Source organism: Saimiri boliviensis, chromosome X (genome assembly GCF_048565385.1).
Source record: "Saimiri boliviensis isolate mSaiBol1 chromosome X, mSaiBol1.pri, whole genome shotgun sequence".
NCBI classification, from domain to species: Eukaryota; Metazoa; Chordata; class Mammalia; order Primates; family Cebidae; genus Saimiri; species Saimiri boliviensis.
Genome location: NC_133470.1, coordinates 43,085,785 through 43,100,695, shown reverse-complemented (window position 1 = coordinate 43,100,695; position 14,911 = coordinate 43,085,785). Strand labels below are relative to the sequence as shown.

The window sequence follows — 14,911 nt, the reverse complement described above, 5'->3', positions numbered from 1 at the left end:
TGCTGGCCTAATTGACACCAGACTTGTGGAGTTTTGAGAGGCCTGAAGGCCTTGCGGTCAATTCCCACAATGGTTATGGAGGCAGAGACAGGTCCTTGCAAAGAAGGCAGCCAGGAGTGGGTGGCCCCCATGTTGATTAAGAAGGGGATGGACTTACCCTCCACCATAATAGCTACCTGAAGCTCAGTGTCTGTGATGGTCCAGGGGGCCTCTGAGATGCTCAGGCAGCATCAGTCTTCAGCCACCGAGCCGAGGAGGTTTGGGAAGGAGCAGCCACATGAGTCAGACGGTCCAACTTCCAGTGGGGGCCCGCACAGATGGGGCCGGGCTTAGGAGGAATCCCGGACTGCGGGCAATCCTTGGCCCAGTGGCCAGGCTTCTGACACTTGGAGCAAGGTCCAGGAGGGGCAGCTGGACGCTGCAGTCTGGGCGCTTTGAAGTCTTTGTGAGCCAGTGGGGTTTTTGCAGCCACAGGCTTTGCGCCTGGGGGTTGTCTCATGGCAGAGACAAGCATCTGTTCTGAGACGTGCTGCCAGTGGGCAGCTTCTTCCCCATTACTGAACACCTTGAAGGTGAGGTTGATTAATTCCTGTTGTGGGGTTTAAGGGCCAGATTCTAATTTCTGTAGCTTTTTTGTAATGTCAGGAGCAGACTGGGTGATAAAATGCAGATTAAGCATTTTTTTAGGGGTGAGAATAGAAGTAAGGGTAACACTGAAGTTACTCAGGTGAGATTATAAGACTGGGTTAAGTACTGACATTTTTGTATATATTTGGTGGGGTCTGATGGGAAAGAGCCTAGATGCTGACTGATTTGGGAGAGGTCAGACAGAGAAAAAGGAATGTGTACCCAGACTATTCCTTCAGCTCCAGCCACTTCACGAAGGGGAATTTGTTGGACAAGGGTGGGAGAGGTAGCCGTGGGACTAAACTGTAAGCCAGACTGGGTATGAGGTAGGGAGGTGTTATGAGGGGCATAAGGAGGTGGGTTGTGTTTTGAGTAGAGGCAAGGTTTCACCATGTTGGCCAGGCTGGTCTCCAACTCCTGACCTCAAGTGATCTGCCCACCTCTGCCTCCCAAAGTGCTGGGATTACAGGTGTGAGCCACCATGCCCAGCCCTGTTTGAATCTTAAGATTTGAAGTGTGAATCAGATTTCTAAACATTAAAGTGCAGTAGTCCATTGGAAATGTAGGATTCGAGCTTAGAAGAAACTCAAGGTTGGAGATGTGGGTACGGGATTCATCACACTTTCCCCTCACAGAAATGGACTTTCTACTGCTTTGAAATGATAGTCTCATGTTATACCACTATTCAAAAGAAAAAGTTAATTTAAAAAGTTACAACTTTTTCCTTGTTCTATGACTTGCCTTTTGACATTCCTTCTTTTTTTTGAAATGGAGTCTCACTTTGTCGCCCAGGCAAAGTGCAATGGTGCGATCTCGGCTCACTGCAACCTCCAGCTCAGCCTCCTGAGTACCTGGGTTTACAGGCACCCACCATCACGCCCAGCTAATTTTTGTATTTTTGTAGAGAGGAGGTTTCACCATGTTGGCCAGGCTGATCTGGAACTCCTGACCTCAAGTGATCCTCCTGCCTAGGCCTCCCAAAGTGCTGGAATTACAGACATGAGCCACCGCGCCCAACCTCCTTCTCCATTTTCTATTCATATGTTCACTTTTACATATGTACACCTTTACATATTTTACAAATAAATTATGGGTAATTTTTTTTTCTTTTTTTTTGAGATGAAGTCTTGCTCTGTTGCCCAGACCAGAGTGCAGTGGCATCATCTTGGCTCACTGCAACTTCTGCCTCCAGGGTTTGAGCCATTCTTTTGTCTTAGCCTCCCAAGTAGGTGGGACTACAGGTGCACACCACCACGCCCGGCTATTTTTTATAATTTTAGTAGAAACCGGGTTTCACCATATTGGTCACACTGGTCTTGAACTCCTGACCTCAGGTGATTCACCCACCTTGGCCTCCCAGAGTGCTGGGATTACAGGTGTGAGCCACTGCCCTGGCCTCATTAGTTTTACAAAGGTCGTTTAGTTTTGGGGAAGGGCTATTATCATTTAAACTGTAAACCACATTTCTCCCAAAGTTAGCTTGGCCCATGCCCAGGGATGACCAAGGGCAGGTTAGATTTTAAAGGCAAGATGGGGGTTGGTTAGATCAGATCTCTTTCATTGTCATAATTTTCTCACTGTCACAATTTTTCCACAGGGATTTTCAATATTACCTTTCTTCTTAAGTGTTGCAAATATTTTTCCCAGTCTATAACTTGTCTTTTTATTTCCTATGGCATATGAAGACTAAACTCTGATCCTGAAATTCCTATCTAAGGGGTCTGGGGAGTCATGCCCTACAAACCATAAAAATCTAATTAGATTTTAAAAACTAACATGACACAATGTGGCTTACTTTCCAACCTGACTCTGGTGTAGCATCACATGATAGATAGCGGGCACTGAAGGAAACCAAATTATTTTATCCCAAAATATATTTCTTTGACATATTTTGAGATGGCTGCCACAGGGCCAACACATTGAAATGGCTCTACAAAGCTGCCTTTTGCAGGGAAATTTTGCATCAGTAGAGAATCTCCACTAATGCACCCAGGCCTTCCCTTTCTAGGCCTTTCTCAGATCTAGGAGAAATTAACTGTGAGTCTGACATCTTTAAGGTCCGAGACGTTTACCATCTATTCTCTCTGAGGGTTGCTACCTATGAGCCTTCATCTACATAACCAGGTCCTCAGCCCCCATAACCCCCTTATCTTAACTCAAGCATTCCTTTCTACTGACTTCAGATCTCCAGACAACAGCTTAACTCTCTCAACCAACTGTCATCTAAAAAATACCTAAAACCAGCACAGTGGCTCACGCTTGTAATCTCAGCACTTTGGGAGGCCAAGCGTTGTGGGGGGATCACCTGAGGTCAGGAGTTTGAGACCAGCCTGACCAACATGGAGAAACCCTGCCTCTACTAAAAATACAAAAGTAGCCAGGTGTGATGGCGGATGCCTGTAATCCCAGCTACTCGGGGGGCTGAAGCAGGAGAATCGCTTGAACCCCAGAGATGAAGGATGCAGTGAGCCAAGATTGGGCCATTGCACTCCAGCCTGGGCAAAAAAACAAAACTCCAACTCAAAAAAAAAAAAAACAAAACCTAAAACCCACCTATGGCTTCCAAACTCCCCCTTCAAGATGTTCCACCTTTTCAGACTGAACAAATGTATACCTTCCATGCACTGATTTATTATTTTACCTGCAATTCCTACGTTCTTGAAATTCATAAAACCAAACTGTAACCTGACTGCTGGGGCACACTTTCTCATCACCTCTGAGATTCATATTGGCTCAGAATAAACATCTTCAAATATATTTTGGCAGAATTTGTTTTTTCCATTGTCACATATATTATCTTGTGGATTCAAAAAATTTTCTAATGGGCCGGGTGCAGTGGCTCATGCCTGTAATCCTAGCACTTTGAGAGGCCGAGGTGGGTGAATTGCCTGAGCTCAGGAGTTCAAAACAAGCCTGGGCAACATGGTAAAATCCCGTCTCTACAAAAAAAAAAAAAAAATAGCTGGGTGTGGTGGCACGCACCTGTGGTCCCAGCTACTCTGGAGGCTGAGGCACGAGAATTGCTTGAACCTGGGAGGTGGAGGTTGCAGTGAGCTGAGTTCATGCCACTGCAATCCAACCTGGGTGACAGAGTGACACTCTGTCTCCAAAAAGAAAATACATAGTACACACACACACACACACACACACACACATCCACCTTTTTTTAAAATGAGGTCTAGGATTTACTTTATGGCTTCAGGGTTGTCCTTTTGGTTTATGCTCCACTATGATGTTATATAATATTCATGTGTGTGTGTGTGTATATATAATACATATATATGTATATGTATATATATATGTGTGTATATATATATATATATATATATATATATAAATTTTTTTTTTTTTTTTTTGAGACGGAGTCTTGTCTTGCTCTGTTGCCAGGCTGGAATGCAGTGGCATGATCTTAGCTCATTGAAAACTCCACCTCCCAAGTTCAAGCGATTCTCTTGCCTCAGCCTCCTGAGTAGCTGGGACTACAGGTGCATGCCACCATGGTCAGCTAATTTTTGTATTTTTAGTAGAGACAGGGTTTCACCATATTGGTGAGGATGGTCTTGATCTCCTGACCTCGTGATCCACCTGCCTCAGCCTTCCAAAATGCTGGGATTACAGGCATGAGCCACCATGCCCAGCCCCTGTATTTTTTATTTTATTCTCCTATTTAATTTTAATCCACTTGGAGTTTGTCATTATACATAATATGTAGGTGTCCAGGATTTTTTTCCTTATATCACATCAACCCTATCAGTTTTCACAAACTTAAAACAACAGTTTTATATTATTTTCCATATATACATGGAAATACATTGGAACTTAGCCTTCTACTGACATTTTTGTCAACCATTATAACTTAGCATTAAGTAGGTTTATAATTTTTTTTTTGCAGCAGGGTCTCACCCTATTTCCCAGGCTGGAGTGCAATGGCATGATCATGCCTCACTGCAGCCTCAACTTCTGGGGCTCAAGTGACTCTCCCACCTCAGCTTCCCAAGTAGCTGGGACTACAGGCACACACCAAGATGCCCAGATTTTTTTTTTTTTTTTTTTTTTTTTGATTGAGATGAGGTCTTCGTATGTTGCCCAGGCTGGTCTTAAATTCCTAGGTTCAAGCCATCCTCCCACCTCAGCCTCCCAAAGTGTTGGGATTATAGGCGTGAACCACCGTGCCTGGCCCCTCTCAACTTATTTTTTCACACTTTTTAAGCTAAACTTCAGACCTTTAGTCTTCCATGTCCTGGGTGCGACTGGGTGGGGATGGTGTGGACAGTAAAGGAATTTTACCAAAACAGTCATAGGTGAAGAAAGGCAGATTTATCAGGGAAAGTATGAAGATACATTGCAAGGGTTCAATGGGTAGCACAGCAGAGAAAGGGCTATCTGCACAGAGGCAGGGACTGGTGGGAAGTTTTATAAGGTTGTCCTGGAGAGGCTACTGCAGAAGGAGGTATTCAGGAACAGGATATTTGCCAGCAGGTTTGCGATTAGCCATCTGTAGAACAATTGTTCTCTCTCACCTGGGACCCCTTCCTTCTGGTTGCTTGATTATCGGGACTCCACATTCCATATATTCCGATTCTGGATTTTTTTTAGTTTCAGTGATCTCTTTAATTCTGCTCTATGCCACAGGATTTACTTTAGTTTATAATGCCCTCTAGTATCTTGTAAGATGAGTTTTCCCATGTTACCTCTATCCACCAAATACTCTTCATGGTTCATGTATTTTTTTTTTTTTTTTTTTTTTTTGCCAATTAAAATGAATCATTGTACTATAGGCCCCTGATCCCATTTAGCATACTGGTTAAATTGCCTTAAATCTATGGATTAGGTTTAGGGACAATCTGGGTTTTACAGTATTAAGTCTTCACTAAGGAGTACAGTTTATTTTCCTTTATATAGATGATGTCCAACTTTCTTAGGCTTATTTGTAGTTGTGTTATTGCTTTTTGAAGTGCATCAATTTTCCTACTATATATATTTCAGTAGTCATCATTCACATGTACATTACAGCTAATCCAGATACTATAAAGCCCATAGTTGGTATCTAGCTAGGATATTCATACATAGTAGCCACAATACCATTTTCATTTCAGAAAATAAAGTGATAATGCAAAGGTGGACTCGAGACACTGAGGGAAAAAGGAACGTGGAAGATAGTATGCTAAATGAAATAAACTAGACACAGAATGACAAATACTGCATGAGCTCACTTAAAGGTGAAATCTAAAGAAGTTGAACTCATAGAAACAGAGAGTAGAACAGTGGTTACCAAGAAATGGGGATGCAGGGGTGTGAGGCAGGAAATGGGAAGATGTTGGTCAAAAAGTAAAAACATTCTTTTTTGTTGTTCTTGTTAGAGACAGAGTCTTGCTCTGTTGCCCAGGCTGGAGGGCAGTGGTGCAATCTCAGCTCACTGCAACCTCTGCCTCTTGGGTTCAAATGATTCTTGTGCCTCAGCCTCCCAAGTAGCTGGGACTACAGGTATGTGCCAGCACGCCCAGCTAATTTTTTGTATTTTTAGTGGAGACAGGGTTTCACCATGTTGCCCAGGCTGGTCTTGAACTCCTGAGCTCTGCCAATCCACTGGCCTTGGCCTCCCAAAGTGCTAGGATTACAGGCGTGAGCCACTATGTCCGACCTAAAAGGTAAAAACACCTCTAAGACTAACAAGTTCTGCAGATCTAAGGTACGGTATGGGTGGTGACGGATGTATTAGTCAATTGCGGTAATCATTACACAATGCATACACATATCACATTTTTAAAACCCACTGTTTTAGGTATAAAAAAATAAAGACATGTTTTTTAAAAAATGAAAGAAAAACATGGAGAAAAGAGGAGGCACATTTAGCAAACCTAATGGCTTTCATTTGAAGGCAGTGGTTTTTAAACAAGAGCATTTTCACAAAAGGAATTAGAACATCTCAGTATTATATATATGATAAAATTCCCAAATAAATTTAGTCACAATAAAACAAGGTTGCTTATGCAGAATAAAAACCCTTGAAATACAATGTACGTAAAAATATTTTTGCTATAGAGATTTTGAGGATAATTCCTACATATTTAAGAAAAAGGGAAAACTTTGGTTAATATTCAGACTTTCTTCAACATCAGAAAATACACAATGAAGAGAAAATCTACAATTTAAATCAGCTTGCAGATACATTTACTTCTGGATCACAACTTACTCAGCATTAGAAAATTCACACTGGCTGGGTGTGTGGGTCACCCTGTAATCCTGACACTGGAAGGCTGAAGACAGGAAGAGGACTTGAGTCCAGGAATTCTAGACCAGCATGGGCAACATAGCCAGACTCTATCGCTACAAAAAATTTAAAAATTAGCCAGGCATGGTGGTGCACACTTGTCCCAGCTACTCAGGAGGTGAAGGCGGCAGGGTTCTCTGAGCCCAGGCTATGGTATGCTATGATCACACCTGTAAATAGCCACCGCATTCCAGTCTGGGCAACAAAATGGCATCCTGTCTCTAAAATAAATAAATAAAGACAATATTTGGCTGGGCACGGTGGCTCACACCTGTAATCCCAGCACTTTGGGAGGCTGAGGCAGGCGGATCACCTGAGGTCAGGAGTTCGAGACCAGCCTGGCCAACACATAGTAAAACCCTGTCTCTACCAAAAATACAAACAAATTAGACTGGCGTGGTGGTGTGTGCCTGTAATTCCAGCCACTTGGGAGGCTGAGGCAGGAGAATCACTTGAACCCGGGAGGCAGAGGTTGCAGTGAGCCAAGATCACACCACTGCACTCCAGCCTGGGCAACAAGAGAAAAAACTCCTCAAAAAATTATATATTTGGCTACGTGCAATGTTCTTATCACATTAACTGGTATTATGGTAACATTACCTTTTGAAAAGTCATCTGGCAAAAACAACTGTTAACATTAGATAACAGTGACTTTGACAAAGCACTATACTACTAAGATAAAAATGACTGAAGAGATTGGCACAAAATGAGGAAAGGGGCTTTGTTTCTGAGGATACCAGCTCCACTCAACACTGGATACTCTCCTGCCTGTGGAAATCCACAAGGGCAGTAGCAGAGAGTGCTGCACGTTTCAGTGTTAGGAGAGGACAGTGAAAACCAACATTTACCAGGTGCCTGCCATGGGCTATTCCTGGGCTGAGGCTCTAAAGACGTTTCTTTGAACAATAACAGCAGCCATCTAGGATAGGTGGTCCTCAGCTATGGCAGAAAAGAGGGGACTGAGACCTAAGAAGCTAGTAAATGGTGGATTCCAGTCGTCTCTTCCAATGGATTAGTAGACACCAATGGCCCAGGCAGAGTGTTTCTTGATTTTTGAATACTAACATCATGAATAGCAAATGCTGGCATGGCAATAAGAGTGTGCCCTACATCTGGTCACATCTAAAACACCAGTCCCTTCTCTTTCTGCAGAAACACTTGGGTCTTACAGAATCAGGATATGGAGAGATGCTGGCCAGGGCCACCGACCAGGTGCTTCTGCAGTTTGCAGTTTCTCTGCTGTCCTCAGGACACTGTCATACCATTAACCCTTTCCTGCCTAGTGATAGTGATGTCTCAAGAGGTTATCAGATCACCTCTCCTCTAGAAATAAATAGGTTGGTATCTCTAAACCTGGCCTTGAGTAACAGATGCACATGAAATTCTGAATGAGTGGTAATTCACTGCTCACATGTCCAAGGGACAACAAGCTCTTTTCCTGGGACTTGTACAGGATGCTTGGACAGGGTTACTTCCCAGGATTTGGCTGTATTGAGTTTGCAGATTTGGGCTGTAACTCATCCAAACTTATCTGGGGAATGCGAGTTAACCTGAGAAGACAAAGAGGAAAAAGACCCATGTTTAAATGGAAATTAAGTATGTATCTGACAGATTCCACAAACGTCTTGGACACATCTATGAACAGTGTCTGGCACCAGCTGGCTCCAGCACAGAAAGGCCTGCTGTGTACCTGAGGGAGACTCGGCCATACTTGACCCAAGGAGGCCTGCTTGGTGACCAGGCAGGCATAGTAAGCATGGAGAACACACTTGGTCTCTTTCTCCCAGACCCAGACAGGGAACAGAACTTTCCTCAAGGCCACTACAGGCCTTTTCAGCAGACCATGTTGCCACTGACTGGCATTCCCAGAGAAAGCACCTCTCCGCTAAAAAGTAAAAAACAGGTGTCTAAGATCCTAGGAATCGGACCCACTCCACTGGGTAGATTCTCCCAGGGTGTCTAAGATCCTAGCAACCGGATCCCCTCCACTGGGTAGAGAACAATCAAAATGAGGCTTTCTTCCCTCACTCCGGGAGGTTGCTGGCTCTGAAGCCCGGCTCCAATTCCCTTCTTCCAGGTCACTTCCCCGACTGTGCCAGACCCCTTGTTCTTAGGACACTGTGAGCCAGGCCGAGGGCCCCGCTCCGTGTGGCCTGCCTGGACCCTACAGGGCCGCGCTCAGGAGACGCCACTGATGCCAGAGGCGCAACTCTTTTTCCTATTCCCAGGAGCGGAAGGCAGAAACAGTGGCCTTGGGGACAGAGGGGTGGGAACACCCCGCGTCCACCGCAAGAGATTGAAGTGGAAGAAGGGATTGCGGCTTCCGAGCCACCAGGAGCCTGGCCACTGAAACGCCCGCGAGGAGTTCGCTCGCCTCTCGCCGCCCTGTCTCCCAGGTACGCCGCCCCTTTTGTACGACTCACCGCTGGAAATGGTCACACGCTCCTTCTCCCCTTAGAGCGCACACTGTCATAAATACTGAAGCTCGGGCCCTGAGGAGCGCCCTATTGGCCAAAGGCCGTGTTGTCCCGCCTCCAAGCCACTGCGCCTGCGCATTGTTTTGAGATTCCCAGGGAGCGGTGGGAAGCGGAAGTGCTCGGCTGACCCGGAGACCGGCGCTTCGTTGACACTGGCTGCTGTCGTCTGTCTCTGAGGTGTCAACCTCTTGGCGGTGAAGTAAGCGGGACGGGGAGATAGTGATGGTTTTGATCGCCGGGCGGAAGCAATGACGGGTTTACGGGGCCGCGGGGTTATGGGGCCACGGGTGAGCGCCCTTGTGGGGGTTGAGTGACACTGGCGGTGGGCGTGAGTGTTGGGGGCGAGGTTCAGGGCCAGCGACTAATTGACTGAGTCACTCAGCGCTTGTATTCTCACCGCCTAGTAACTGCCAGGCGCTCCTGCAGATGTTTCACATTAACCTTCACAGGAACCCTGTGAGGTGTTACGATGATTATTTTAATGTTATAGAGAGAAAACGACACGGTGTAGCTCGGCAACCTGTCCGAAGTCACGTAGGTAGCAAACACTAGGGATCCTTTCTCTTTTTCTTTTCCTGTACTTTGTTTATCATGTTTATTGTTTCCTGTGTGTCTCTTCTGCCAGACTAGAAATCTGGAGCTGGGATTTTGAGATTTTGTTCATTGATGGATTTCCAACACGGAGAACAGGCAAATGGAAGGCACTCATTTCTTCAATGAATAAAAGTGGCACAGCAGGCAATCAGTTGGTTGCAAAGCCCGGACTCAGGAAGGCAGGGTTTCGCTCACTGAGGATAATTGAGCTGTGCATGAATATTAACCCTTAAAGCTAGAATGAGACATTGTCCCTCCGTTGCGTAAAAATCTGTGTTTTACCCAACTTCACTGCATGAAGGGAGCATAAGTGTTGCTAATTGAATCTCCTGTGGTCATTGTGTTTTCAGGGTCAGAGTGCAGACCTGAAACTACTGCTCACGGACTTCAAACTCCAGTTTATCTGTGCTCCGGCTTCCTGACTTAGTCTCAGAAGACTTAAGCTGAGGCCCCAGGAGGAGGTGAGTTCGCTGGGTCACAGGCAGAGATCCAGTGCTACAGTGATGGTCCCAGCTGGGACGGGTTTGTCTCTGAATCCCTTGGTCCTGAGAGGTATGCTGAGCTGAGGCAAGTTGGAGGAGAAGCCTCAGTCAGAGCCCAGACCTAGATCCTCAGGGCAGAGAAAGGAGGCTCACAATACAGCAGGTCCTAGAAGAGCAGGACCCATAGCAGCCTTGTCCCTCCCTTCAGCTGAGACAGAGCAAAGCTGGCTCAGGTTCCAGGTGCCATTGAGGACCATGTGACCATGCAGTTTGATTCCTGCTGGAGGAGGGACAGGTGAAAATCACAGGTGGATGGAGGCATGGATGCCCTCCATGGGGCAGGTGCCCTGCTGTGGTACCTGCAAAGGCAGGATGAGGCTGGGAAGGATCACAGCCAGCCACAGAGGACTTGGCCTCTCCTAGCACACCCATTCTCTTGCCATTGGCTGTTTCTCAATTTGAGTTGGCCCCACACCATCAACCAGGCACCTGCTTCCACCTGCTTGCTGAGTCTCCCTCCATCCTGACCAAAGTGCAGAAAATATATTTTTAGTTTATAGAATTTCAGAGTAGTCTCTAGGTATGCTGTCATCCAGCTCTGCTGCCTTATTTCGATCCTTAATGAAACTGGATCTGAAGACATGACCTGTTAACCTACACGGATGAACCCTGTTGTCCTGATGCTGTCACAGTGATTGCTGCAGAATGAAACGGTTACTCTGCACAGAAGCTCCTTCCTGGAACTTTCTTTTGAAAAACTGCCAAAGAAGGGGCCTGGCAATCAAAACGCAGATTATGAGAAAGGAGGAAGTGGTGGGGTGGGAACAGAGTAGGTGGCCAGTTAGAGAGGCGGATGCAGGGGAGCAGGCACAGTGGTTTTCAGCCCCTCACAGAACTGACGCTGCTGGGCTGCTACCCACCCACCTGCACACCGCACCTCCCTTGCAGCCCTCTGAGCCGTGGTTGGGCTCCTTTCTCCAAACCACATCCAGAGATCCTACTCATACATACTTGCAGAGGGTCTTTTCACCTCTAGGGTTCTGTTTGATAAGAGGTGATTTTTAATACTTTTTAATTTTTGTTTCATTAGTAATTGATATTTGTTATCAAAAATGCAAATAAGCAAGAAAATTGAAATCGATCAAGGTAACCAATGTCATCAGTATTTGAGTAAATGCTGTTTTGAGGCCAGATGAGGTGGCTCTGGCCTGAAATCCCAGCACTTTGGGAGGCTGAGGTTGGTGGATCACCTGAGGTCAGGAGTTCGAGACCAGCCTGACCAACATGGTAAAACCCCATTTCTACTAAAAGTACAAAAAAATTAGTTGGGCGCAGCGGTGCATGCCTGTAATCCCAGCTACTTGGGAGGCTGAGGTAGGAGAATTGCTTGAACCTGGGAGGCGGAGGTTGTAGTGAACGGAGATCCTGCCACTGTACTCCAGCCTGGGCAACAAGAGCAAAACTGCATCTCCAAAAAAAAAAAAAAGAATAAATCTGTTTGAAACATCGTATTTGTACATATTGCTTAACAAAAATGAGATCCCAATGCTGCTGCTTTCTTGGAACCTCCTGTTAAACACCTAGGAACTGAAAACAGAGTTCAGAAAGCATCTTTAAAGCCCGTGTAGTATGCTTGTTGGCATGTGTCATATTTTATACTGAGTCCCCTTTGTTGCACATTTAGTTGCTTCCAAGTGTTTTTTTACTTTTTGTTTATTTTTGAGCTGGGCTTTGACATCATCACACAGGGTGGAGTGCAGGGATGTGATCATGGCTCACTGTAACCTCGCACTCCTGGGCTCAAGAGACCCTCCTACCTCAGCCTTCTGAGTAGCTGGGACTACAGGCATGCACCACCATGCCAGCTAATATTTTAATTTAATTTTTAGTTTTGTAACGACAAGGCCTTGCTGTGTTGCCCAGGCTGGTCTTGAACTCCTGGTCTCAATCAGTCCTCCTTCAGCCTCCCAGTATGCAGGGATTATAGGTGGATTTTTCATAGTGGAAATGACAACAGTGAACATTTGGCATCTTTGTGCTAGGAATGGAATTCTTGAGATAAAGGAGATGTTAAGTTGTTACTGGTTTCCGACATGGCTTTGGATACAAGTCATACATCTGTCCAGTAAGGGAGACAAAATTTTATGTGCAAAACCCACATGATCTTAGTAGCATCCCATGGGAATAGGTGGAAGCTACCAGGCCTTATTTTTAGATCATTCTTCCCAGGGTGCAAAGGTAATTATTAGGGTGGTGGTGATGGTCTTAAGTCTATACCCACTGAACTCAACACTTTGAATTCTGCCTTTGTAGATCTCCATCCTTTGGAGGAGCACAACAGAATGGCCACATCCCAGGTGAGTTCTAATGTACCCCTAGTTTTTTTCCAGTGAAATTGAGGCAGGGTTTGGAATCTGTATAATAAACTTGAAAATACCAATTATCCCCTCTTCTCTGGCTGTTTTCTGTTCAGCTTCTCCTCAGCCTCTGGTTTCTCTAATCCTTCCCCTTACCAGGAGAGAGGAAAAACAGAAAAAGATACCTCTCTCTACTTGTTCTTCCGGGAACTGTACCTCATCTTTTCTTCTTCCCCTCAGAGAAGATTGTTTAAATACATAGATTCATCTTGCTTTTTCCCCTTTCTTCACTTCTAGATCACTTGGTCTTTTTTTTACTATGTTTAAGAGAGTAAGTTTATGTATAATGTTTTAATGTGCATAGAAGAAGCTAGTAGCCAATAAAGTTTCTATTTCTTCTCCCCGCAATGCCATGTTCCTCCTGAGAGATGCCCACTATTAACAGTTGGGTGAAACTGTGGGGGTAGATGTATTTATGTCAGTTTAATGAACTAAAAATATACACATATGCATTATTTTTTATGCTTTTACACAAATGGCATCGTACTCGCATACTCATCTTGCTTTTTGCACCTGATTATATCCTTGGTGGTGTTCCTCGTCAATATATAAAGACTGTTTTAATTCCTATTTCATGATATGGATGTTAACCATGTAACTTTCTTTCTTTCTTTCTTTCTTTCTTTCTTTCTTTCTTTCTTTCTTTCTTTCTTTCCTTCTTTCCTTCTTTCCTTCTTTCCTTCTTTCCTTCTTTCCTTCTTTCTTTCTTTCTTTCTTTCTTTCTTTCTTTCTTTCTTCTTTCTTTCTTTCTTCTTTTTTTCTTTTTTTTTTTTTGAGACAGAGTTTTGCTCTTGTTGCCCAGGCTGGAGTGCAGTGGTGTGATCTCGGCTCACTGCAACCTCTGCCTCCCGGGTTCAAATGATTCTCCTTCTCAGCCTCCCAAGTAGCTGAGATTACAGGCAGATGCCACCACACCCGGCTAATTTTTGTATTTTTAGTAGAGACAGGATTTCACCATGTTGGCCAGGTTGGTCTCAAATTTCTGACCTCAGGTGATCCACCCACCTCGGCCTCCCAAACTGCTGGGATTACAGGTGTGAGCCACCACACCCGGCCTAATTTCTTTTTACTATTGTAAACCATGCCTCATGAACAACTTTCTCTGTATCTGCTTGCTCTGTAGTACCAGTGTTTATGGAGGTTATACCTGGAAGTCAGATTTTGACTAAAAGGTACTGACACTTAAATTTGCCCTCTGAAATCCTTCATAATTACTCCTTTCACTAAACGTAAAGACCAGATAATTTCTATGTTCCACTTTTCCAGTCTATTAAAGATGAAAAGGCACCTAATTCATTTTGGGAAGCCACTTAACCTGAAGTTTGAGGAAGATACTACAAAAAAGAAAATTATAGACCAGTTTCCCTTAAGAATATGGATGTCAAAAATTAAAAAATAGTCTGAATAGAGCACTAATAAATTGAACATTTAAAAGTAATGCATACACATGGTAAAAAATCAAATGAAAGCTTTGTTCAAGAAAAGACAAAAAATAATTCTCCCATCCTCAAGACACCTTCATTTTTTTGGTACAGTTTTTCAGAGAATATATATGCTTATCTGTCTGGATGTATGAATCTCTTTTTCTGCTCACTCCGGTAAGTGCTAGCTCTCACTCTCACACTCCTTCTCTAACAAATTCGAGCTCATTCTGGTCCTTTTGGTCTTGTCTTCATGATCATTCCACTTTACTTGTATTTAGTTGTCCCTCGGGTTTCTCAGTGCGGCACTATTGTCATTGTGATTCCGACCATAACTTGTTGTTGCTGCTTTTCTGTGCATTGTATGTGTAGTAGGGTCCCTCGCCTCTATCTCTACTAGGTGCTGGTAGAATCCCTCCCTCAGTTTTGGCAACCAAAGTGTTTCTAGTCATTGGCAAATATCCCCTAGGGGACAGAATTATCCAGTGTTTAAACCAGTGGTCTACCTTGTTTGCAAAAGCAGGTGCTCGGTATTTCATTGCATGGAGACACCAATATTTATTTACCTTTCTCCTAGTGATGAACATTTCAGTGATCACCAGTGGTCAATGAAAAAAACATT

The 14,911-nt window shown here is 44.5% G+C and overlaps 1 protein-coding gene and 1 long non-coding RNA gene across 8 annotated transcripts in view; one reads left to right on the top strand and one right to left on the bottom strand.

Moving 5' to 3' along the window:
• Positions 1 to 5,344: 5,344 nt before the first annotated feature.
• Positions 5,345 to 9,460, bottom strand: LOC104653111 (uncharacterized). Its single transcript, XR_746382.3, has 2 exons — positions 9,322 to 9,460; positions 5,345 to 8,448 (listed from the first exon to the last, which is right to left on the bottom strand). It is a non-coding gene; the product is annotated as an uncharacterized LOC104653111 (long non-coding RNA).
• Positions 9,461 to 9,474: 14 nt separating this feature from the next.
• Positions 9,475 to 14,911, top strand: part of ZNF674 (zinc finger protein 674) — a 32,598-nt gene continuing 27,161 nt past the window's right edge. For 3 of the 7 annotated variants that reach the window (XM_003939505.4, XM_074391782.1, XM_074391781.1), the window contains exons 1-3: positions 9,475 to 9,574; positions 10,320 to 10,430; positions 12,765 to 12,808. In XM_003939505.4, the coding sequence (XP_003939554.3) occupies positions 12,794 to 12,808 (15 nt within the window). In that variant the 5' untranslated portion in view covers positions 9,475 to 9,574; positions 10,320 to 10,430; positions 12,765 to 12,793. The other 4 variants (XM_074391786.1, XM_074391783.1, XM_074391784.1 and 1 more) reach the window with 4 other exon arrangements.